The 26,545-nt window shown below is 39.6% G+C and overlaps 2 protein-coding genes across 3 annotated transcripts; both read right to left on the bottom strand.

Annotated features, from left to right (window-relative positions):
* Positions 1-536: 536 nt before the first annotated feature.
* Positions 537-4,953, bottom strand: mettl26 (methyltransferase like 26). Of its 2 annotated transcripts, none has more exons than XM_085356309.1 (6): positions 4,659-4,953; positions 4,091-4,253; positions 2,835-2,894; positions 2,662-2,729; positions 952-1,030; positions 537-847 (listed from the first exon to the last, which is right to left on the bottom strand). In XM_085356309.1, the coding sequence occupies exons 1-6, from the start codon at positions 4,850-4,852 to the stop codon at positions 791-793; spliced, it is 621 nt and encodes a 206-aa protein (XP_085212435.1). In that variant the 5' UTR covers positions 4,853-4,953; the 3' UTR covers positions 537-790. The 2 variants fall into 2 exon arrangements, with proteins under 2 accessions (XP_085212435.1, XP_085212434.1); XM_085356308.1 differs by having other exon boundaries at positions 4,091-4,298.
* Positions 4,954-5,678: 725 nt separating this feature from the next.
* Positions 5,679-24,532, bottom strand: LOC146631076 (girdin-like). Its single transcript, XM_085356311.1, has 29 exons — positions 24,470-24,532; positions 24,298-24,389; positions 22,988-23,093; positions 20,609-20,678; positions 20,242-20,300; positions 20,073-20,156; positions 19,781-19,921; positions 19,441-19,619; positions 18,479-18,560; positions 17,615-17,773; positions 17,300-17,446; positions 17,009-17,153; positions 14,825-15,472; positions 14,526-14,731; positions 14,235-14,429; positions 13,434-13,564; positions 13,186-13,327; positions 12,936-13,109; positions 12,488-12,649; positions 12,071-12,348; positions 11,771-11,914; positions 11,472-11,658; positions 11,133-11,278; positions 10,853-10,945; positions 8,798-9,009; positions 8,057-8,137; positions 7,256-7,492; positions 7,010-7,075; positions 5,679-6,763 (listed from the first exon to the last, which is right to left on the bottom strand). The coding sequence occupies exons 1-29, from the start codon at positions 24,530-24,532 to the stop codon at positions 5,679-5,681; spliced, it is 5,514 nt and encodes a 1,837-aa protein (XP_085212437.1).
* Positions 24,533-26,545: the final 2,013 nt, after the last annotated feature.

Here is a 26,545-nt window from a genome sequence, read left to right on the forward strand (position 1 = left end):
TCCACAGATGGGTTTTAGTGATGTATGTGTTTGAAATGAAGACAAGCATCAGAACTGCAACAGAAAAGCTGATATTTAATAACTATTTATCAAAACAGAGTAGAACAAGTTAAATACTGCATGCTGATGTAGGTATGAGAGTTTTTTTTTTTATTCCAACACAGATATAATAACATTCCAGATGTGTTGATTCCCATTGTATTAATACTAATGCTAAATTGCTGTTTTCAAATAGGTTTAAGATTTATTTTCTTATTTGTGAACTTTGCATTGTGAAAACAGCAGCCAAGATAACAGACACACATGTTGATCATGTTGCAAACATCCCTAGCTTGTAATACTAAACAAATAGACATCTGTATTATAATTACCGTACTTTTGCTAATGTTATTTTTTTCTGCTCTTCACTTTAGTTTATCCATCTTTGTTTCATAAAAAATGTCTTTTATTTCATATAAAGTACAGTATATTCTCTTAATTTTTCCCTCTTCAAAGCACTTCTGCCAAGTCAGTTTCACGCTTACAAAACAAAAAAAAGAATAGGCCATTGTCTTAAAGAATATATAGCACAAAGGCAACGTGTTTGTGAGATTTATTAATTTAACTCATGTGCAATACATAAGAATATAGGTTATAGGTTTGAGCACAACAGTTTACATTAACTTAGTTAATCTAATACCAGCATGTGTTAAAATGTGGAGAAAACATGATCCGTTTACGGCTCTTGAAAATTTGGCAATGTATCTGAGCTCCAAGTTAAGGCATTTTGACCATCCTGCATCAGGATGCTTCACACCAAACTTTCCTTCCTGAAAAGAAGACATTTGTTGTTTGCTGGCATGTCCACCTGAAAAAAAATGGCATCAGTAAATCAGTATACTACAAAACTGTTCTCATATTTTGCATGCTGACTTAAGATATGCTGGTTGCTTAAATGGGTTCATTACTTACTATTCTCTCCAGGTACAAACCATTGCTTTGTGCCAGAGAATTGAGGAGCGAGATATCCCTGAGTCCCCATTCTGGGTTTCTGCAAAATTAAACAACATTTTTTAAAATCCCCTGGTCACTTTTGCTTATCTTTATTATGTAATTACAAAAACAATCAAAATTTTTTCTTTGCATGTATTTTGTGAGTTTGGCTTCACAAATTATACAAGTTTATTAATTCTACTGTGTGCTTAAGGAAAAACATTTTCAAAAGACTATGATGATCTTAGTTGATTTTAAATATACTGTGTAAAGCCTTCTATGAGCAAACTGACACAATAATTCAGGCCGTCAAACCGACTCCTTCTCAAGACACTTTGCTCACACAGAAACAATAGACTATCCATGTGTTATTTAGGGCTGCCGCCAAATTTTCACTGTCATCTTCACTATGACAGTAAACCCCCAAAGAATTCCCTTTACTGATATTACGCTATATAACACAGTGTTTCTTCCTGTGTAATAAGTGTTAAATCCTGATTGCTTATGCTTAAAAGGTAGAAAAAATCTATTCTTCTTATTTATAAATCAGTTACAAGTTAATGGTTGTAACAAAAGCAAATTCTGAAAAGAATACCGGTAATATATATTTTCTCTACTTTTGAGTCCTAAGCAATCTGGATATACCCCTTACTACCAAGAAACAAGAATCCTATTTTTCTGTTGCAGCATGTTACTGGCTCACTACACTATTTTAAACAGAACAGCAGTGCTGTCAGCAGTGTATTTTGTCTCTATCTGGCAAATGAATTACATTCAAAATAAGAGTGTGGGAGGGTGGACAAATTCTGATCCACATCTCTACAAAAGCTGTGCAAATGGAAGAGTTATTCATATTAATAACATGACATCTAACATTTGATTTTTAAATATCACAAATATCAATACTAGTAAGTACAATAAGGGTTCACAATTCAAAAATGCAGGTCACACGCACACACATATATATGTATAGTCATTACAGCTTTATATTAAACAGTTTTATATTAAGTGTTGTTTTTGTTGTTTTGATGAAAGAACCTGAAGAACCCATAGAAATCGTCAAATGTTGCGTTTCTTCCCTGGACATCGTCTGCCACACTTTTACTTTACTGTGTTGTCCTCAGTAGATGAAAAACATACTTAAGTGGGTTGAGATTAAGTGAAGGCCTAGCCCACTGAAAAAAAAATCTAACGTCTAACGCAGTATGATCTAATTCATTAACCATTTCCACTGTCAAGTGCTGTCCAATCAGTTTTGTATCGCTTGGATGAATCTGAGACGAGTAGAGCCCTGTACGCTTCAGAATTCATCTGCTACTTGTATCAGCAGTCAGACCATCAACAAACACTTATTTCTGAACATTTAGCTGCATCTCCTTTTACTCTCATCCTCTCTCGTCCACCATTCTTTTGACTGTCAATTATCACACCCTATCTCAGATGCTGTGATGAAAGCAGTGTATTTAAGCAAGAGTGACAGAGTCGCAAATGATGCATGAATTCTGAGCCTTTACTCCTGTTGACCTATAATATCACTGCTCAGGTTTACTTTTCACAGCAGGCTAAAAACCGTGGGCCAACAGGAAATGTTCTGGTAGTTCTGACAGGCAATCCACGACCGAAGCCTCCTCGTAAGATGACTGGCTTAAACAAAACTGTAAAAGAGCCAGAAAATACAGATGCCATTACCTCTGCCGTAGGCTGTAGTCAAAGTCCACATTGCTTTGAGGGACGATCTGACCATTCACTGCATACGGCTGAGAAAAGCAATAAAACATGTCACTATTACACGTTAAGTTTAGACTTGATAATGGCTTGTGATCTATGTCATGTTTTGTGACACCAAACGTTTTGCTACTCACCCCATAAGTCAGTAGAAGGCCCTGAGATTTCAACATTACTCCAGCCCCTCTGAATAAACCCTAAGAGAAGATAACATCTTAAGAACCACATCGCAGGCAGGAGGACATTTTGTTTTTGGTTTCTGTTTTATTGAAATAAGTGAGGCAGATATTGTGCAGAAGCAGGCTTAAAGTGATTATCTGAAGAGTTGTGGTGCAAGCATACTTCAGTTGGTATTATTTACACTTATGGCACCATAAATATCAGGGCCAATGAGTACAATGTCAAGCCAAACGAGGTGAATTTTATAGTAGAAATAGCAAATTATTGATCTAAAACAATCACAAAATGAAGCAAAACAGTTTTGCTGCTACAGCTTTAATCATAACTGAACCTCACTTCATAGTAGCCAGTTACAGCTAACGTCAATGTGTTGTGCGGCTGGTATGTATGAGATTGAGAGCCTTCTACATTTAGGTTACTATTACACCACTCGTGGTCACAGGGGTCTCTTTTCAACAAAGGTTACAAAGAGGCAGTTTAAGCAAATATGAAAAATGTCTTGACTATGTTAGCAATTTAGGCTTCTCCTTTCAGGAATTGTGCTGACTTTCTTTAGTAGAAATGTGTTTATATATGCATTTGAAAAGGACAAAATACATCGATATTACTACTACTACTAATAATAAAGGAATCAACCACATTTTAACTTATGATCCTTTTGTAGGTCCATAGGATTAAATTATAAATCCATATGACCACAACAGGTCCCTAAGGTCATGTCATCAGGACCTGTTGGATGTGCATCATACAAGGCTGAGAACTAAAGGAAGCAGAGCTTTTGTAACGGTGACTCTGGAACTCTCCCTCTGAGCCTGAGATCTGTGGACTCAGGGATCTCTATTAAAAACAGCTAAAAACTCATAGTTTTTAACTTGATTTTGAGTAACTGTTTGTTTTAATGTTTTAGCATTTTTTGTTATTTTGTTATTTTGAAAGGTGCTTTCTTATAAACCCAGAGACAACAGTTCACTTAAGTGGTGAACAGGCTGAAAAATCATCAAAATCCCAGACCCCTATTTTTTTAATTAAGAGAAATAATAAAATATTCAAGTTGAATATCAGTGGAAAACGAGATGGCATTATCAAACGTTTCTTTGTTTTGTTTTTTTCTCTTCATAAGTCATATCACTCCATTTTCCCCTTAGTCCTCCATGCCTATAGTAGTGGCTCCATGCCACACAGTTTGAGAGAACCACTGAATCAGCAGTCCTACCTCTGTACAAGCCAAAGGAGAAATATGGATCATGTTGATGTTGAGCACCAGGTCGAGGCTCTCTGGCTGGATTCCTCCCCAGTATTGATAGGGCAGAGAAGCATCCAGGTGGATGGCAGGCTTCACATTGTTCAGCCGGTAGCGGGCTCTATATGCTTCTATACTAATGGAAACAAAAGACATTATGGGAACCCTCCAGGCCATCATTCTGGAGCAGGTAGAGTGGTATTAGAAAGACGAAGCATAAAACTTTCCATCAGATAAGAACTGCTGTGAAAACACAATTAATTAATTAATTATAATTTCCTGCATTAGATCAGATCAGAGAAACTTTATTGACCCGAGGAGAAATATGAGTTCTCATTCAACATACAACAAAACAATCGTATATAAAAAGTACGATTATAAACACAGATATAAATAGATGAATAAAAAACAGATATAAATATAAGAGATAAATATTAACACTAACGTTTCTTGGATATTAACAGCTAATATAGGTGCACAGATGTCCCAGTATATTATCTGTATTTCATAGTTTATACGCATGCACACATCTCTTGTTTACCTGACTATAGACTGGCGATCATACTCAGATGGCTGCCAGGTTATATTCGGCAGGGCCTGAGCAAAGTGTGTGACATGCTGCCCAGTACCGGAGGAGATCTCCAGAGCCAGCAGGGGTCTCCCGGTGTGCACACTATCCCGGAGCACCGCCAGGATGGGCTCCTTGTTCCTTTCCGCGGCGGCGGCGCTCAGCATCGTGCCAAACCCCGGGTATAACAGTCGACTTATACGGCGTAGTTTATGAAACCACTCCAGCAGGTCGGCGTAACGTTACAGCAGACTGAGTCACTCAATTCACCACCCCCGAATGTTTTGCTTTTCGACCGAAAATGGTCTAGTTCCGCATGTCCTCACGTGACTGATCTCCCATCCAATAAGAACACGGGGCGGGCCCAGGTTACAAAAGAATGACGAGCAAAAATTTTTCACATTTTGCACAGGTTTCTTTATTTAAGGGAAAATAGCGTTCACGTAGTAGAAGATATACACACGTCTTACATATGAGCAACACTTCCCACCTCAGATTCAAATACAAAATAAAAGAGACTCTAAAAGCAGTGCATAATAAGTTATAACTCGTGTATGAGGAACAGAACATAAATAGAAGTTACAAAAATGAATACAATATTTTTGGCAAACACGAATATATTTACAAGTATGGCTAAGGTCTGAATGACACGCATAAATCTAATTAATTAGAGGTTAAACAGGAGATCTATCTACGTATCACTGAATGAAATTAAACATCATTTGTGCAAAACAATAACCAACGTGTAAATAATACTGTAACACTTTTGATCTGCTGCTCAGGTTGATTACTAAAGCAATGTAAAAAAAATATCAGAATGTCTTTTTATTGAACACACTTTTATAGGAGTTATGTACTTAGGTAGCCAGTGTAATACAGTGCAAACATACTGATTGCTTAAAATCCTTGTGTGCTGTGATGAATAATTGCTTCATAGCCACCTGCTTTATTTGAGTGACTAATTGTACAGTGATGTGACAGTGACGGCTGCTTTCATGCAACTGTGAGCTGCTCGTCTTTCCCTTCCAGCCCAGCTGCATGCTCTGGATTTTGACTCTGCTCATCTGCCATATTAAGAACTGTTTGCGGTGTGTTTTCGACAGATTTTGAGATTTCTCGTGAACAGGTTTGATCCAGAGGTGAATTTTGACAGAGGACGGTTCGGTTGGTGTCAAGCCCATCTAGACTAGTTGTGGTGGTAACCACAGAATCACCAAAGATTGTATTGGAAAAGACAGATTTGAAAGTGAATGAGGAGTCAAAAAGTGGCTCCTGCACAGCTGCTGGGTCTCTTGGAGGTTTGACAGGAGGAATGGGCGCAGGCTCACTGTTCTTAATCTCTGGCTCTGGTTGTTGATTCGGGCTTGCTGCTTCGTCCTTAATATTGCTCTCTGAATACTCTGAAACCTGGACAGGGACCAGGTCAGTCTTGACTATCACCTTGTAGTCACTGCTGACACTGGATCGTCGGGACGAGCCCTCTGCTGTTGAAATGACACTGCTTGCGCGAGGGAGACTTTTGGGAGACCACGGCCCTTTAAGTCGCCCTTCTTTTCCCATCGGGGAAGAGAAGCAGTTGAGGCAGCCAGACATTGAGGATGACTTGCCCTGAACATACAACACTGTGATTGGTGAACAAGCAGAGGCTTTGGTAGTTTCAACTTTGCTTGTGCTCAGTTTAGGATTCATCCCATTGAGTCCTGGATTGATTTTGCCTGTACCTCCTGAATCTGATGCGCGCCTTGTCATCTTCCCCCTTGACCCTCTTCGAATACTTTTTGTGCCCCTTCTAAGCCAGAAGTCCTGAGGCAGAACAGGATCTCTCTGTTTTGGTTCACATTGGATATCTGAAATCTTACTGTTAGCAGTGGGCATGGTAGAGGCTTTCTCTTTGTGCTGCTGCTTTGTGTGCAGGGGGGTTGAGGCATCACTGGGTGGTTGGTAGGAGGAGGAGGAAGAACGACGTGACGGAGGGTGCTGGACAGGGCTGCTTCCATTTGACCACGGCTCATTCTCCAGGCTCAGGTTGAACTCAACACTGCTCTCACTTTGGGCCCTGCTCTCAGCGCAATTCAGCCCTGAAAAGAGATTACAATGTTTTTTCAGAGCTAAAATTTATATGAAAATCATTTTAAAAAACATCTCTCTGCTCTTTCACCTTGATATGCTAAATGACCAATAGGGAGCAGCAGTTAACAGTTGCTGGCACTAAGGATCAACATAAAGATTAATATGAAACAAGGTCATGATTGCGATTTGATGGATTTAGTCTTAATTCCTGCATGTTTGTTGAATCCTCTAAATGAGTATCCCAAAGGTTTTACCGTGATTTTGCAGCTCATCATTGTCCTCAAGTCCAGATGGCAAATTGCTGTCATTTGAATGCTTATCTGTGGGGCAAAGAATAAAACAATTATTGTGTGAATGACACTTTTCTATGCTTAGGCAAGAACAGCGCGTGACAGTGTTTTAATTCAATTACTCTGCACTTTATTTTACTATATAATCAATTAAAATTAACAAAAGAAAAAACAAAAACAAAACAAACACTAGTTAATGGATGCCTCTACCTGTCAACTCAGAAACATCTGGAACAATGTCAGTGGTGGTGCTGTCGAGATGGACAGATGGCAGAGTGGTGGTATGAGGAAGGGGGAGGATGGACGAGATGGAGTCGGTAAATGATGAGGTCAGTGGGTCTTTCCTGCTTTCCTCCACATCAGCTTCTGACTCTTCCAGCTGTACTGAGCTGTCAGGCAAGCAGTTTACCTCTAATGGGGGCGAGGGACAGACTAAGCTGCTCAGGGCTTCATTGTTGGATGAAAGAATGGAAGAAGTGGGATGTGGATGACGTAAAGGAACAGAAAGATGAAATGGCTGTGAAGATTATGAGGGTTTTTTTTTCCAGTAGTGTGGTCACTATATAAACAGATGTAAAGGATGGAGCTTTTACATTATAATCTCAATCTGTTTCGCTTTCACTGCAGCCTGGGATTACAAAGCTACTGCCACAAAAGTCTCTTCCTGCAATGCAGCATTTCTTTGACCTCTGTGGTTCTAATAAAATACCCCACACTGTTCCAAATATAGCCACTCTGTTAGAAAATAAGTCCTGCAGCAGCCTGTATCTGCAAGAACATGCAATATCATAACAAATAACTTTAAATTAGGCTGGTGAAATGAGTTTGCCAATGATGTCCACACTGCTAACACATTACCCAGTTACTTTAGAACTTGGGGACAATGACAAATCAGATATGAGTTAGTGGTATGCTAGCATTAAAAAAGCATAAAGCACAAAGCTGTTGGAATTACTGAAGTAAGTAAAAAGGGCAAGATGAAGCCAGACAACGGACCACAGTCTTTCTTACATATGGAACGCCGAAACAGGGACTTGACTTTGTCTCTGTCCTTCAGCCGGTTCCTCATACGGGGAAACATTTTCAGAGTGGCTTTTTAAGAGTGACCACATGGGAGACACGCAGAACAGATAGAAGGGAGGGTGTGGATGCCAGCAGAGAGTAAGGGGAAAGAAAGAGAGGGGAGAAGTAGGAAGGGCAAAGACAAGGGGAAAAGAGAGCCGAGGGTGTTGGGAGGAGTGAATAAAAATAGAAAGACAAGAGAAAGACAAAGGGGAGAAATACTGAGGATTCCTCAAGAAACTTGACACACCTCATGCACTGGAAAGAATGATGCTTTGAACATGAAACACACACAACATACTCTGATTTTTAATACACTAAGTATGCTTCTGTAAGTTTTCTTTCTGAGTTACTGATAACTAGTTTGTTCACACACTGCCATTGGTATATGTATAGTTACCAAAATGCACATATAAATGATGTGGAAACAGGTTTAGTTTAAAATACACATATTTATTTAAGCTTTCGCACCTTGATGGAAAATCTTAAGGCAGAAAATGGCTTTTTTGTCAAATTCTGGGAAGATGAGCGTCCTTCACACGTAGATGTACATGGACCTGATTTGTCCGTCACTTCACTCATGCATCTCTGTACAGTGGCTGTGAATTGGATCTTACATGAACGCACCTGTATGATCTGCATGTTTCAGCTCTGATGATGATCTTTTGAATTTGAGAAGGAAATACTCACTGCTGTTACGTTGGGGTGAGATGACATCACATGCTGATGTGGAGGCTGAGCCTCCAGAGCCATTTGAGCTGATGAAAGAACTGTTGTCGTGACAGGAGAGCTGAGGCTCAGGAACGCCTGAGTGTGTGGGTGTGGGTGGGCGTTCAGGCCCATGCTCGCGGCTATTGGATTTCATCAGCTTCTTCAGCTTCAAAGTAATCCAGTTCCCACGTCTGTGGAAGAGCAGATAATTCAAGGGAAATCAAATAAATAATATAACACAGAGGATGGTCTGCACAGAAAATGCACTGGGCATCGATGTGGTTAAGCATCACCACTTACCCATCGAATTAAGCTTGAAATTCTTGTGATCAGATTAAACAATCAATACTTGAAGTTCGTTCAGGAATATCTTAAAGATGTAAAAATGGTAAATGGTAAATGGCCTGTATTTATATAGCGCTTTACTAGTCCCTAAGGACCCCAAAGCGCTTTACATATCCAGTCATCCACCCATTCACACACTGGTGTGATGTATCCCAACAGAGACCTTCACTCTCAGTGTGCAGGCTTACTTCTAGTTCCAATTAGGGCTGCTCGATTATGGCAAAAATGATAATCACGATTATTTTCACTGAAATTGAGATCACGATTATTTGACGATATTTATTTAACCCTTTAAGACCTACCATAGAACCAAGTCCACCAGAGCTTATATATATATTATTTTTTTACATGCTGTAGTGCCATTTGTGGGAGCATTTCAAGTTGCTATACATCAATACAACTGTTATAGCCCATATTTTAATAATATGTATGCATTAAGTCCATAGTAATTACATAAATTGCAAAAAAGTGCAATAAACTACAAAAAAATTGAAAATCGCTTTTGTTTTGTTTACATATATTTCTACTTGGAGAAATTTAAGAGGTTTATCCCTCAAAACTTTAAATACAATAAAGTTGCAAAAAAAAAGTTTCCCACCACAGGAAATTTATTTTGAGTGTCTTCATAGTTTTATTTTGGAGATACAGCAATTTTTATATACTGCAGGAAAAACAAAAAACAATCCTATGATGCAAATTTGCAAAGAAAACAGCATGTGCATCATTTCACTGTGGGAAGTGTTACGAACAGCTGATAGGAACGGCAAAGCGTGTTTCTGGAATATTATGTTTTTGTTCCTGCAAGCGCTTTTTATGCAATTTTTGCAAAGCTATATGTGGAACGAAACCGTGACCGAGGACAAGCTGATGGCATAAGATGTAAGTACAACTCCTCCGGTTTCATATGCAAAACAAATTATTGCGCTAGCTTACACGGTTCAGGTTCTACAGGGATTTAAAAATAGTTACGCAAAACGGAGCATGCTGCTCTGACTGGCTTTAAAGGGTTAACAATGACTTTAAAAAAATAATATAAAATAGTGTGCAACACCACTGAAGTTTTTTTTTTTTTTTAAACTCTCTTTTCAACCAACAGCAGTCACTCTCCAAATAACTTCTGCTTAGCTTTCCGAGCTTCCCTCGGGTCCTCTTAATCAGCGGTCTCCACCCTTTTTTGCGCCACGGACCGGTTTATGCCCGACAATATTTTCACGGACCGGCCTTTAAGGTGTCGCGGATAAATGAGGGAGGGGCTAATAATCGGCTCAGTCATTTTTAATGATCGTTGAAAGCCCAGATCGTAATCGTGATTAAAATTCGATTAATTGAGCAGCCCTAGTTCCAATGGTTTCCAAAAGTTGAACAGGAGGCAGAGCCTTCAGGTATGAGGATCCTCTAATTAGTATAAGTATAAGGCTTAGTGACTCACGTGAGCCTGAAGCTAGCCTGAGTTATGCAGCTATAGGTTCAGGCTGCTGAGGGTCTTGCCATGATGCACTGAACATTTCACTTTTCTTTATCCTTATGCATTCACATGCCAGAAATATGACTACATACAAATGAATCATGTTCCATGCTATGAAATTGCCTTAATTGATCAAATAACTGTCTCTATGAACTGGAATTTATGTAAAAAGTTATAAAACTTGTTTCATCAACATAAACATGAAAATAAAGGTGTCCCCTTACCTGCGAGGAGGCGAGGGCTCATAAAACTTATATTGGTCCATTATCTTTTCCTCCAGCTTCTCTTTCTGCCTCCTCAAATGATTAAGCTTGTCACTGAAAAGAGAGAGATTATAGGTTAATCATCAATAGAATTTAGGTCTCACTAAAGGGGCATTTTTGATATCCTAATTAGCGAAATGTTTTGTTGTCTGCAGGTACCAAACATTGTTAAGTCCATTAGCAAAATACTATAGCATGAAGATTTGATCATGGTAAACTTACTATTGTCCTGTGCACTTACATATACTGGCGTTCTTCAACATGAAAGAGATCTTTGCTCTCCATAGTCTGCTCCAGCAAAGTCCGGTTCTGTAGCATCAGGGTCTCAATCTGGGCGAGCAGGTGGCGGTTCTCTTCCTCGAGGTTGCCCTTCAACTGGCTCAGCAGCTAAGCGTCAGATGAACATGCATGCTTATAAATAAACATCTATCAAAAGTCGCACTGATATGCAATTGTGAAAATAGGGTTGATAGGTTTCAGCCCCTTTGGAATTCTGAATTGGTTAAGCATTTGAAAAAAATGGTTGAAAGTTGTTATTTTAATGCAACCGTCAGATTATTCACAGGATTTGAAAGCATACCTCACACTGGTTTGTGAGTTTTGTGCACGTGATGTCGAGCTGCTGATAGTCCTTTTTGAGCTTCGAAAAGTCTGCCTCTAGCCACGTGTGCTCCAGCTTGGCCTCATTCAGCTGGCTCTTGAGCTGCTTGTGATCTGATGTCAGCGCTTCGTTATCGTTAAGAAGCTGGCGGTATGTCTGGTTCAGCCTTAAAAAATTATGTATCATGAGAAAAATTTCCTTTGTTGATATATCCACATATATATACATGCTCTGGAGTTTGTGTGTGTGTGTAGGTTTGTGTGCATGCACGTTCTCACCAGTCTTTCTCATCACGGAGTCTGCAGCACTCAGCAGCCGTTGTCCTGTGCTGTTCTTTCTCCAAAGCCATCCTCATCTGCTCCTCCTTGAGGGCTTTCTCCAGGTCTTCTAATTTGCTACGTTGCTGCAACAGGCTGTTGTATCTAAATAACAATCCAAACATGAATATGAAGTTCATGTTTGGGTTTAGGTTAACTGGCAATGCTCAGATTAAAGATATGAATGATCCTTAAGACAAGTGGTTTAAATGAACTTGTATGCAAACTTTTACCATCGTCCACAGCTCTCTTGTGACCTACCTGTCTTGAAGAGTGCGATGCTCCAGTTCCAGTGTGCGGTGGGCATTTTTCAGACAGCCGTGTTTGCCCATCAGGGCCTCATACTCCATGGCTTGTCGCTCATGCAGGACTGCCAGGCGCTCATGATCTCGTAACAGCTGCTCTTGAGCACCACGCAGCTCTTCACGTTCATGTATAGCACTGTCCCGTTCACTTTCTGCCTTAGACTGCTGCTGCTGCAGCTGAGTGTTTTGGGCCATAAGGGAGGCGCTCTGTGAATTCAGTGTTGACTTTTCCACCTGGAGAAAAACACCAAGGAATTAATGTAACATAAATAGTTTATGTATGCTGTTTACAAGAGCAGAAGCTTACCAGAGGATATTACAGAAGCTTTTATGTGAATTCTGTTACAGAGACTAGTGTGTATTGTAATGACACCTGCAGGGTTGCATTGTGTGTCTGCAATGCTGTGTTGTTCTCCTGCAGTGAGGCAGCCTGCCGCTGCAGGGCAAGGACCTGAGCCTGCTGGCTGTCAGACTGACTTTCCAGCTGTTTTAGCTGGGCTTGTAAAGCCTGGCGTTCTGCCTCCAGTGTCGCATTCTGCATAAGAGAGCAGGAAGATATTATGACAAACTGTAGCGTGGTATTAGCTTTAGCATAATTTGTGTGCCATTATCAAAAATAGGGAATCTCTGTGTACAGGAACCCATGATATAATTTAATATTGTACAGCTTTATGTGTTCTATGTTCCTCTTTATGTGTTTACAGAAATGTAAATGGACTGCTACTTATTTAGACACTTTTCTATTTTAACTGAGCACTCAAAGCACTTTTTACTACGAGTCTCATTCACCCAATCTCTCTCACACACACAGTGTCACTTACATTTCTCTCGACTTCAATGAGGCGATCTTTTAGCTTTAGCAGTTCTTTGGTAGCTTCCTGACTTTCACGTAGCCATTCACTCATGGCCTTGCCAGTTTCTCTTGGAGGTGTGGAACTTGATGTTGTCCTCTCTTCCTCCTGCCTCTGTTGCAGGGCTTCATAGCTCAGCTTCACCTGTGTGATGGAAGACAGTCGTTCAAGTGGATCCAGAGAAACTAACAGGTCTGGGAAGCTTAACTTTATTCCTTACACTCTTTAGTTCCTGGCGCAGCTGCTGATTCAGAGAGGAGGATTCCTGCAGACGGGCCTCCAAAGAAGCCAACTTGTCGTCTTTTATCTGCAGAGACTTTTTCAGAGATGTCTCCAGCTCAGACTCGAGCATTTTGAACCTGCTGTGTATAGAAAATTATTTTGCGTTATAAAACTTTGCATTTGTTATAACATTCTCTTAAATAGTTACGTGATGGGAACAGAAAGCTCCAAAGAGTATGCACAGACCTGTTATCTGGTCTCTCTTGTTCAGCCTGATGTGCACTCTCCTGGTTCAGGACCTTCATTTCCAGCTCATGGGAAAGCCTCTCTAGTTCATTGTCTCTTTGCTGGGTTCTCAGCTTCTCGCTAACTAGCTCCTAAAGATAGACAATACATTTCAAATAAAACAAACAGGTTTCCATAATAGCAGTATTGCTTAATCAGAATCAAAATCAGAATACTTTATTAATCCCTAAGGAAATTATGTAAGGGACGGCAATGTCATTTAGTTGGCCTGAAGTAGTTATATGAAGACTGCCACTAAAGGTTAAGGTGCTTAACACATTTATTAGACCACCACTCATAAAAAATAAAGAAAATATGAATATTTTAGAAATCTGTCAAAAGCTTGTGTAAAACTAAAAATTATATTGTTATTTATTAGGTAAATAACAAAATGAATTCATGTTTATACCTAAATTTGAGCCAGCAAAGTAGACAATTTTTACTGCAAGTAAACAATTAAAATTTGGGATCTTAATCAAAACATAATGATGTTCTTTACTATTTTTTCAGTATTTTTAGTAAAACTGTAAATTTGAAAATTCATGAATAACAACAATATTTTTATTTTAGTGTTAAAAATGTAATGTTGATATAAAAAGCTTGTGCTTCTGGTGTATTAATGATTACAGAAACACAAAATAAAATCATTTTAGTAATTACCAGTACGGTTAGGCCAGCTTTGGCATAAACCTTAGATTGGGTGACAGTCTAATAAATGTATTAAACGCTGTCGGTCATGTTATGCATCCAGTCAGTCCTCACTTCTCTGAGGGTTGCCAGGGTTCTCTGGTCGATAGCAGCCTGCTTGGTCAGTTCTCTGTTGTCTCTCTCCAGGCCTTTCACCCTCTCAGCAGTTTCCCTTAATCCGTCCACTTCCTTTACAAGAAAACGCATCTCCCTTTCCAAGCTAGCCATACAGACATTACTGCTGTCTAATTTGGCTTCTTGGATTTCAGCCTGAAATACAGGAAAGTAGAACAGTCGATAAGGTTTCCAAACATTATCTAACGCTAGAAAACTGATATCTTTATTTTTTTTTAAAAAATTGTCCACCTGTTGCCGGAGTCGTCGATTCTCTTTCTCTAGCTGCCTCTTGTCTCTCTCCAGGGCAGTTGTTTCATGCTCCAGGGTCTGCTTCTCTGTTTCTAACTGCTCCAGGCGTCGTGCAGAGATGCGAAGTTCCTCTAAAGAGGCCTGCAGGCTCTGATTCTCTGCTTCCAGCTCCTCAACCTCTGCCTCTAGACGCTGAACCTTTCGGTCTTGAACATGGAGAATGATAGAAGAAATAAATTAATCTGAAAATGTTTTGCTATATAAGTACAAAAACACTACTTATTTTCTATGGGACCTACCAGTGTTGTCAAGTGAAGTTTGTAGATGCTGATTTATTGTGTCCAGGGCCCTGCATTTGGCCTCTAGCCGCTGTGTGTGCTTGCTGGCATAGGAGGAGCGTGTTGGCAGACCTGTGAAGATGCTTTCATGGCGGGGACTGCTGTTCTTTGAGCCAGGCGAGTGATCATGTGACCTCACAAAATAATGGCGCCTATTGTGATTGTTTTCTAAGACTTCCAAATCAGACATCCTTTCTTTGAAATGGTCTCCACTATCTCCATCCTCTAGCTGTCCTTTCTCCTGGATATTACGCTCTGGATTAGCTGTGAGATGGTTCACACTCTGGACTCGCTCCAACTCCTCGGTGTCTAGCTGCTGATGGCAGCTTAAATCCCCATTTAGCATCGACTCTGTTACAATACTGAGGGAGACTCCATTAGAGTGATTTTTAGCATTCGAGCAGGAGGTCTGCAACACAGAGGACTCGTCTGTTGATGAGGTACAGTTGTTACTACACATCGCCAGGTGGCTATGTTTGGTTTGTGTGATGTTATTAACAGAAGCTCTGAGCTCCTCTATAATCTTCAGGAGATGTTTGTTCTCTTTCTCCAGTTTCAGCAATCGACTGCAGGCCCTCTCACTGACCTCCTCACTCAGGGTCTGCTGGCCTTTTGACAAACACACAAACACACAGTTAGTTTGCAAGACGCTTGAGAGAAACAAGTGAAAATAGCTCACTTTTCTAGGAATGTTATTAACTGGTCACTTTCACATTCTGCAATGCTGCTATTTGCAAAAATATCATTAAAAATAAGTTTGGTATCAGTAGAAGCGCCACTCATATGTACAGACATGCCTCTGATTCACTTTTTGTAACAGAGATTCATTTAACAAAGACAATAAAAGTCACATCTTAAGCCTGATTGTTGAGTATTTCAAGTAAATAACTTATTTAAGAGATGGCACAATAATGCATGCACACCTTTACATAACTTATCCTTATCTACTCTCACTGGAAAGTACACTATATTGCCAAAAGTAGTCACACATATGAACTTGAATGACACAGCATTCTTAACTCGCAGAGTTTAATATGATGTCGTCCCATCCTTTCCTGAAATAGCAGCTTCACATTTTTCTGGGAAGCCTTTCCACCAGGTTTAGGTGTGTGCTTATGGAACATTTTGACCATTCATCCAGAGGTTGGACATGATGTTGGACGAGAATGCCTGGCTTGTAGTCTCAGGACTCTGTGCAGGCCAGTCAAGGTCTTTCAGGCCAAACCTGCTGATCCATTTCTTTTAGGACTTTGTGCACTGCTCATCTGAATGCACTGGGCTATCTTCAAACTATTCCCATACATTAGGAGCATTAAATTGTCCAAAATGTCTTCATTCTTTTCACTGGAACTAAGGGGTCTGTCAGGGGCTGGGTCTGTAGCCTGACATTTTGAGGTTGTTTTTGTATTATTGGTGCCTTATGTTATATTGGAAATATGTTAAGTTCTTGTGTTGCTATTATTAGTTAGGACAGGGGTGGGCAACTCCAGGCCTCGAGGGCCGGTGTCCCTGCAGGTTTTAGATGTGTCCTTGAACCAACACAGCTGATTTAAATGGCTAAATTAGCTCCTCAACATGTCCTGAAGTTCTCCAGAGGCCTGGTAACAAACTAATCATGTGATTCAGGTGTGTTGACCCAGGGTGAGAGGTTAGCCACACCGGCTATGCAGCCGTGACAGGGCCGAGCCCAACTGAAAATCAATCCCATGCCATAATCCATCCTCCACCAAACGTTACACTTGGGATAATATAGTCATAAAATTATTATTCTCCTGGAAAACTATAAAACCTAGATTTATCCATTGGATTGGCAGATGGGGAAGTGTGATGCATCACTCCAGAGTCCAGTGGGGGCATGCTTTACACCGCTGTATCCAATGCTTTGCATTGCACTTGGAGATGTAAGGCTTGGATACAGCTCTTCAACCATGGAAACCCATTCCATGAAGTTATCTACACACAGTTCTTGAGCTAATCTGAAGACCACGTGAAGTTTGGAGGTCTGTAGTGACTGACTCTGCAGAAAGTTGGTCACCTCTGCACACTACCTGAATTCAGTGATTTGGATGGGTAAGTGAATACTTTTGGCAATATATTGTAGATTAGCCTAAGCTCTCATTATTCCTTCTTTACACCCACTCTTACCCTGGGAGCTTTCTGTGGTCTTGGAGAGTTGCTCTAACTCCCAGCCTAGGTGCTGGGACTCCTCCATACTCCTCCTCTGTGCCAAACACAAAGCCAAGTTGTCCGTTTGCAATTCCTCAATGCGCCTCCGATCTGCCTCCCTCTCCTTAAGTGAAAACCCAAACTATAAGCGGTGGTATAAGAGCGCTACCTGTCCAGCTGGTGAACAAGCTAGATGAACATTAAAGATGAAATCTAACCTTCCAGATATTTTAAATGATATTTCTGGTAAACTCTGTGGAGATGTCTGACCTGTTCCATGTCATGGACCTGGGCCTTCAACAGCAGATTGTGTTTCTCCAGCTGGTGGATTTTATCTGAGCGTGCCCTCCAGCCTTCCAGTTGATCTTCCAAAACCTCTTTAGTCTCCTGGAGTACCCTATTATCCTCCTTTAGCTCCTGAAACATGAAAAAATATTTAAATTCACCTTAAATACTAAACCACACTGAATCCCACCCAATCATCATATTTCTCTTTATTTGAATCTTTCACTACACTAGTTAATTAAAAGTCTATTGTATGTTTGTAATGTATGTATGTTCTACATGTATTTATTCTGCCTCAACCTCCACTTTGGCTTTGTAGAACTCCATCTTGTGCAGTTGCTCCCTGTAGCGTCCCACTTCACTCTCCAGCTTGTCCGCCTTGATGGCTCGCTCTCTCAGGGCATCCAGTTCATCACGGTAAGTGCGGGCTGCGCGTGCATCCAGAAGCAACTGGGAATTCTGGTAAAGTTAAGAGAAAAGAATGTTTTATAACAAAAAAGTCTTAAGCTTGATACAGCTTTTTATAGTCAGAAATTTCCGCCATAAACTCTAAAGTTCATCATCAAACATCAGTTCAACATCAAATAGCTAAAACAGCAGAGAACACTGACTTAGTTTAGTTGGAAACACGAATGGAAGATTTGTGTGTTTTTTGTTATGGTAAGACGTGAACATCCAATCTGTTGTCATGTGATAACTTTATCAGGGAAAGCCAAGGCACATATAAGTAAGTAAAATGTTATTAATAAAGAACCTTTAGAGACAAAGATCATGATTAAGTGTTTCACAACAATATAAAATTTAAGGTGATATAATAACTTTTTCCATTCCACTAGACAAAAATGGCTGTAAGAAATTAAATACTGCTTTTATTTTCACTAAATATTTAATTGTTATAAATATATGAACCATGTTAACTAGTGTGACCATCTAAGCCACAAATGCAAATTGAGATTTCCCGAGCAGACAAATCCACAGGGGCTTTAGCTGTACATCTGAGTCAGTGTTCAGAGGTTTAAGTTAGTAGTTATTAAGCACGGAGCTGCAGCAAAGTACAGCGTTCAATAATCTGCATAAGCTGCAGAGAGGTCAGGAGGTTACTGTTTGTCACCATTAGCTGTGATTTTTTTTTTTCTTTTTTCAACGTGTTCTTTGACTTCAGACCTCCTGCTGGATTCTCTTCAGCTCAGCCTCCATGTTCTCCAACTCATGTCTGCAGTCCAGCATTTGTTCACTCTTCTCCTCTCTGGTGTCATGTGTGGATCACAGAGAGACATAAAGTTGGGAGGTTAGCATGCGCTACATTTTAAACACGAATTGAAAATGTTTAAATAATAAGTAAGCATAACAGAAATATAAGCCATTCTGACAAAATGGATCAAACATTAGCTGTTAAGCTTCATTTCTTTCCTTCCCACATGCTGATGACAAAAAAAGTGTGTTAATTTTCTTATATAAAAAAGAATAGTCTAAGGCCATTCAAAAAAATCAGAGCATGGCTTTATGTGACATTGTGTTTCTGAACAGTATGTGAGCTGATGGGATGGACAGCAATGATGGAACTGAGATCTTGATTGGATCAGCTTTAGCGTGCGTGTGTTCGTGTGTGCAGTATCTGCAGATATGCAGAGCAAATATGGGTCAGTGGTAGTGCATAGGCATTGAACCTGCCAAGCAGGCAGTAATGTGGGCCAAACTCTGCAGGGCATCTCTTATCCTGTACTATCTCTCTCTCTCTCTCTGCCTCCTATTTATTCCCTACTGGCAGTTACACAGAGGAAACCCATTTACCAATCAGCACCGTTAGGAGGAACTCTACAATGCTTAACCTAATAATCTTTTAATGTGGGAGAAAAGCAAACGCTTTACTCTGCAAACATTTTGGTGACATGAAGGGGACAAAAGATGAAATAAATCTGGGCAGAAAAGTTCTACAAAAATTCCAACTTACTACAACCTCTTTTGTATTAGTTTGCCTTTTTTTAACGTTGATCCAATCTATGTAGTAACTTTCATATGAAAATGTTCTGATCTCCAGTTAGTGTAAAATATATCTTAACTTTTTAAGCTAATTTTAGTCAACAAACAAAGAAAACAATTATTTTTCCCACCTATCACATACTTACAGTTCTTGTCTAAGTCGTCTGATCTTTGCCTTAGAGTCAGCCAGTTCGACTGCAAGGTGTTGCTGGGTCCCCACCTGCTGCTGCTGAATTGTAGGAGAGTAGCTGGCAGACTGTGGGCTGGAGGGGCTACTGAGCAAACTTACCACACCCTCTTTCTCCTGCATTAGCTCTGCTATAGTCTGCAAATAGGAAGCAGGATTAATACTACAGGTTGAACATTAGTGATGAGTGTACAGTATCTGAGCTCAGTCTAAAATGAAAAGCATCTTAATAAAATAATATCCATTGTTCCTATAAAAATATGTAGCTAATACTGTTTGTAAATATGAAAATTAAGTACCTCCAGATGGGTATCCCTCTGATCCAGCAGGTGTCGGAGGTGTGTGGTCATGTTCCTTACTGCTGCCTCCATATCATCGGGGTGCAGCTCACTAGACTCCAACCACTGCAGATCCAGCACATTGTCTTGACTGTGAGTCAACTGTTAAACACGGGACATGACAATCAGCATAGTTGAGGAAAGAATAATACAAAACACAGCAACTACACAAACAACTGCACAAAAACAAATGATTACCTGTAAAAAAAAAACGCTGTAGCATTCAAAGCATATGTCATATAAAGTCAAATACCTCCTGAATATGAGCAGCTATTGCTGCTTTTGTCTCAAAGTCAAGTGTCTGGATTCTCTCAATGTACTCCTCTTTCTTCTCACACTGTAAAAATGCAAAAATGCACAAATCTGACCCAGAAACGTAAAACATAAACACCATTTTAAAATATGAATCACTCAGTATTTACCTGAACTGCACATCCCAATAGTAATAGCAAAAGTTTCCTCATTTCATCCAGGCTTTGTTCTATGAGAGTAAAGAAATTGAATTATTGGAAAACAAACCCACTGGATCGAAGTAGGACTGCTGTCACGGATTTAAACTGAACACAGCGCTGGTTGGTGTATTTGGGTCATCACTTGCCGAAGCATTGCCATCAGAAGTTAGTGCGGCTATCAGACTGATAGCGGTGTGCAGTTGAATTAAAGGAGCTGAAAAGAGTCTGTTTCATTTTACAGACTCAAAGGTTTTCATTGTTAACTATTCAGAAATCACTGACCACTGAAAATCAAGCGGTGCATATTGGGAATGTATAATCGTTTTAAAGAGCATACCACAGTAAGGAGTCCTGCCAAGCAGCAACACATTTGGCAAAGGAGTCATGATTAATTGTCTCAGATTATCCTACAAAAGAAGAGACAGAAAAGAGAAGAGAGATGGTTAGAGGAAAAACCCCACATTTGGGTTAAAGTGAAACAAGGACAAAACACTTCTTGCATTCTAGCCAAAGTGTTTGAATAGATGGAGAAGTATGTATGTACAGCACATAGGACCTGCTCAAATACATGTATAGAAACACTGCCAACAAATGGTGAGTGCTCTGAATGGGTAAATGACAGAGCCAGTTTCCCTGGTGCCGTGGTGAAATTCTGTAAAACTGCTGCAGCCTTGTCCCTGCCTAAGTTTCCCATCATCCTTTCTTTTTGAACCTTATGCGAAAGCTCCTCTATAGAACTGCACTTGTTATTATTCTGTCTCTTTCATATTGAATCACTGCATCTCCTTAATGTAAGCTTTAGCTCCATTAGGTCAAAATCAAACAAAAATACACTAATTCAAACAGCTGCAGCTGCACTATTTGTTTAGCACAAATTATTAAATGACAGCAAGCTAGATGCTATACTCATGTTGTAATTGTAGACAGCGTCATACATACTAAACATGTTAGCCTTGTAACTTTGAACCATGTTCACACACTGACATTTAGCTGAAAGTTCCAGTTAAACCAGTGCAGCGGTCAAGTCTTTTAACTGATCTTAGAGAATGAAAATAACCAAAAATAGACTGCAACACTTCTAGATGCCCTAGATCTACAGTGCCTTACTAATAATAATTTTAATGCAAAAATAAACATGGCACGCTGCAGTTTATCTCAGACTGTCTCTGTTTCCATTCACTGGGGACAAACAACTTAAAATGTGTACAGTTAGGTCCTGAAGTCTTTGGATAGTGACACAGTTTGTGTAATATAGCTGTTTGTGTAACGTTACTGTATAGAGAAGTCGAGTGCAGAGTTTCAGCTTTAACTCGATGAGTTTAACGTAAGTATAGCATTAACTGAACTGCAGACGTTTTTATACATAGTTCCTCATTTTCAAAGTTTCAAAAGTAAGTGGACAAACTGACATAATTTTAAAGAAATAAGGATTGTTCTAACATTTGGATAAAAAAAATCATTTACAGCAAGTCTTAAGTCTAGAACCCATGAAGATCACGAAATGCTGTTTCCTCCGTTGAGATGCTCTACCAGACTTTTCCTCCTGCCTGCCTTCTGTTGGTTCTCTCCTCCGTCAGTTATGCCCTCAATAACTGAAAAGCCTGTTCTACTGAGGTGAGATAAGATAACTGATTTGGCCATTGAAGAATATCCCACTTCTCTGCCTTGATAAACTCTTGGTTTGCTTTTACAGTGTGTTTGGGTCACCATCTATTTATGCTGTGAATTGCTGTTCAATCAATTTTGCAGCATTTAGCTACATCAGAGTAGAGATCATAGCCCGGTATAGTTCAGAATGCACAGCCCGTTCTCACTCCCGAGGCGTAACATGTCGACGTTTTGTCACCTAGCGTAAAATGTTACGCTTTGGGAGTGAGAACGTGTTGGAATGCACCCTTTTTAAAGAATAATTTGTCCACTGTTAAAGTTTCTGACAGATTGATTCTAGTTTTTCAGTCTAAAGATTATCTTCACTTGCATGGACATCCCTTTGGACCTCATTACTGAGTTTGTCAATTGTTCTGTTACTTTTCAGCCTCTAAGATTAGTATAAAAATAGACGATCTGTATAAAATTGTGTATAATTCCTAAACAATTAATGCATTTTTTTGATTTCTTGAATTAAAGATGAAAGTCTGAACTTCATTGAATGTTGACTCTTTGATTTAAAATGCATTGTGTTGGTGTGCAGAGGTACTATTAACAACATAACTAGCAGACATACATGTATGTTTTCAAAAAGCAACTACAGTAGAAATACTGCTACTGTGGTTTCATTTGTGTGGATTATCCTTTCCTTAAGATAATCAATTCATTGTCCTGTTCTCAGTGAAATTGCTTCTCTGGTGATTCTGACTGATTTCAAGGGTTAAATTGTGCTTAATTACTCTGACACAGACAGAAAATCCAAGATTTTAACACCACTGGTGTCTGCCCATGAATTTTGCAACTTTATACGTCAGTCTAAAGCTCTGTCTGTGACTCTGACTGCAGCTTTACTCTGGCTCTGGCTGTGCTCTAATGCCGCTCCTGTGCCGATTACACAGATGTTCACATGACTGAAATTTAGGCCATGCATCTTAAGAAGAACTAGTTGATCTGCTAAGTCATCCAGTATGTTGAAGTTAAAGTAAACCCAGACTATATTATAATCTGATGTTAAGGGAGATTGAAAGCTTAGCTGCTGCTGTATCTATAAAAAAAAATGGGAACTCACCAGGTAAAATGTCTTGATCTGCTGCACGAGAAAGTTCAGGTTCTGGATCCTCTGACTTGGATCCTTGCTCATTTTCTTTGCACCCTGAGATGAAGCTGAAGGATTTCTGAAAATGTAACATAAAAGTGTTTTACTTGACATTACTGCCATTTTCAAACCAACCAGCAAGCAGTCAAACATAATTAACATGTTTGGATAAGAAGAAGCTGCAACTGATAGAAATCTTGACTCGGAAACATTCACAAGATCCCTATTCATTCCCAACTTTAGCCTGTGTGACATCATTCCTTCCTGCCAACAAACTGGAGTTTTGTTTTGTTGTGTTTCTAAAGCTTGATGTTGTTATAGGTTGTTATGGAGGTAAGATTTCATTACTGAGAAAGTGAAACATATATATACGCTTAATATACGATGATAAAAAGAAGAAGGCAAAGCGTAAAAAGAGTCAGTCATAATTATTGAAACAGACACAAATATAATGCTGAGCTGCCGAGTCTCCCTCTGTGTGCTGTTTGTCCTGTTCTGTACTCTTTCCCCCTCCCATCTGTGTCCCAGTGGCACTAAACACCAGGCCCTAATCCCAAAGGGTCTTCCCAATCCAGGAGATTATCCCGCCTCTTCCCCTGTAGAACTGGTTATTGTGACCCTGGGGAGATAATTGGGGTGAATGGATACTATAGATTTGCAATGGCTAAAGAGCATTATCCACAAGTGCACTCGATCATAGTTTTTTTCCTCTTTCTTTGGAGTGCTTCAGTTTTAGTTAGGAGTCATCTATCAATCTTTGAAGTGTCATTTAACTTGCACATGAAGGCTTAACACACTGGTTTGGTAGTGTTTGCTAAGGACGAGGGTAATTCCCTCAGAACATAAGGCAAAACTATCATAATCTCTTAAGTAGCATCTTGCCAGTATGGATGAGGTCTCTCATGTTTTGGTTAATCTCTTGCCTTCAGTCTGGTCTGTCTCAAGCCGTACATCTCTGGGTAACTTTTATGCTAATTCTAACATTTATGTCAGACACCCAAACCTGTCAGTAATGAGGAAGTCTGCAGCTGACTACAAAGATCCCCTTTATTACTGCAGAGTAACAAAGCTGGTACTGTTGATCCCTGGATAAGAATGTTAGCAGATGCTTCATACAGTATCAGTGGATGCTACACCATGAAGCAAGAGGATCAGAAATCAGCAAAAAAAAAAAGATTCTTTATTGACCACAGTCAGCCAAAAATCTGAATTTATCTTGACACAACTTAGATTGAAAATCAGATAAATGAACAGGAGGCTCAAACTGGGATAAAATTACTTACATTTGGGTCATTATGTCGTTTAGAAAGACTCCATCCAGCAGTTCAGAAAAATCCAAGTGCATGCCCCCATCATTTGGCACGAATGTCCTCACCTAAACAGCAAAGAGAATATGGGATTTGAGGTCGATATCACAGTATCTGTGAGGAGACCAGAGCATTGTACATCACTTACCCAAGTGACAAGTGGGCTCAGCATGAACTGATCCAGACAGGGCAGAAAAACTCCACTCTCCATCGTTAGCTAGGCTTTGAGTGACTGGTCTCAATAGAACATCCAAGTTGATTTAATCAAGAAAAAAAAAAATGATAGCACGAAATACATCTTTTAAATGAAGTGATCCAATCGTCTATTCAGGTCGTCCCGTCCATCTTCTTTAGAGAAGAATTCCCTCTGACACTGCGCTTTGAATTGTCTTTGCTTTCTCTCACAAACTCGTAAAATCTCGCGGTTTAATTTTCGATAAGTGAACGTTTAAACATGTGCGGATTTTGTCCCGGAACAGCACACACGGACATACATCCTCTCTGGTCCTCTGCTGCAAAGGCATCTGCTGTCAATCCTCCTCCTCCTCCCCCCCCCTCCTGCTCTCTGCTCGTCGCACTGAAAGAGTTGGCACTGCTGTATTAGGGATGTTTAAAGGAGCAAAGAAGTTTGAAAAAGTGGCATTTGAGCCAAATAGAAATATCACCTCCCTAATATAATTTAACTCAAAAAAAAAAAAAAAAAAATCCCCTTGGGTTCATATTCTGAAGTTACTGCAGCAGAAACGCCGAAATAGCTTTGCCTTTAATCTGTTACCATGGTGATAGCGCCCCCACCCCTTCCTTTCAGCAGCAGTAGCCTCTTTTCCACCGGGCTGCTGCTGATACATCCACTTCAGCTGTAGCCACTTAGCATTGCTCGTAGATGCTAAGTGGAGCTATTAAATCCCCCTACTCCCCCAAAAAGAAAATGCAGCCCACCGGTAATTTTATACAGAAATACACAGTCCAACCCAGAAAGCACAGCAATCACTAAAAGCGTTAATCTGAATTCAAAAGGTTGCTAGACTAATCTAGAAACATATCAGAGACGTCGTTGAGGTTCTTACCTCTGAATACATCAGAATACATCCAAAATAAACTCACAGTACAAAACTTTGGCACGCAAAAGACCATAATGGTGTAACAGCACCACCTCGTGTTTAAGTTATACATTTTTTGTGCACAATTTCTAGATAAATTATGTTTCATCTTGTTCTCTCTATAAACTCCACAAGATGCTCGGTTGAACTTTCCCTCGTCCGATGTAAACTTATTTTAAACTCTTAATAAACAGTCATGAGTCTACTTCTCACCTTCCGGTGTTACACTCTCAAGACTCCGGGCGGAACACATGGGTAAATGCAATTCCCATTGCTACAAATTACAGTTTATACATTTAAAATCGTAAAGTTGTGTTTATATTAAGAGTGTCACAATAACCCTGAATGATATTGATATCTGGTCAATATTACTCGTAAGATAACATCATGAACAATTGTGCAATTGATCTTTCTATATGTTTTGTTCATTTATGATTCCAACAATAACTGTAAATGTGTACTGCTTTAGAACAGTAGAATGGTGGTTCCTAAAGTGTGGGTTGAGGCACCCTGCTAGGCATCAAAGGTACTGCAGATTGGCTGCAGAAATAAGAGAAATTGTGGTTGAAATTACTCACTCAAGTGAGTATGTACAGTTAGACAGTTTGATTTATAAGACAGAATTCAAATTGGTAATAGCAGGTTAGTTTGTGGTACGACTCATTAATCTGACCTAAATTTTTTTGCTCTTGTACTGAAAGTGGGTCATACATTGGCCTTAACACTAGGTAGCATTAGCAATTTATAGCCAACAGCCTGTGTTGCTTATATTTTTTTGAGTAAAATGTTCAAGGAAATACATCACTTTCATTTTGTTTAAAGTTAAGATTTAAGGCCCCACTGAATTTTCTGATTTGTGAGTGGGCTGCACCACTCTTGACTTTAGTAATTGTTGCTACAGAAAGATACAGAAATTAATTACTCGATATGACATATGATCCTCCACATTTACTTACAAATAAACATTATCATACATTTTTATACAGAAGAATTTTTCTTCTTGTCTCCCATCACTCACAGTACCATGGGTTCAGACGTTTGCTTAAGGACGAAATCTTTAAATGGCTCAAATGAGCAGGAGAAATGAAAACAACTTGGCCTTTAATACATTGCCTAGAAACAAA

The sequence above is a fragment of the Diplotaxodon limnothrissa genome, linkage group LG6 (assembly GCF_057381915.1).
Source record: "Diplotaxodon limnothrissa isolate DT_005_m linkage group LG6, D_limnothrissa_male_GT1.1, whole genome shotgun sequence".
Lineage (NCBI taxonomy): Eukaryota > Metazoa > Chordata > Actinopteri > Cichliformes > Cichlidae > Diplotaxodon > Diplotaxodon limnothrissa.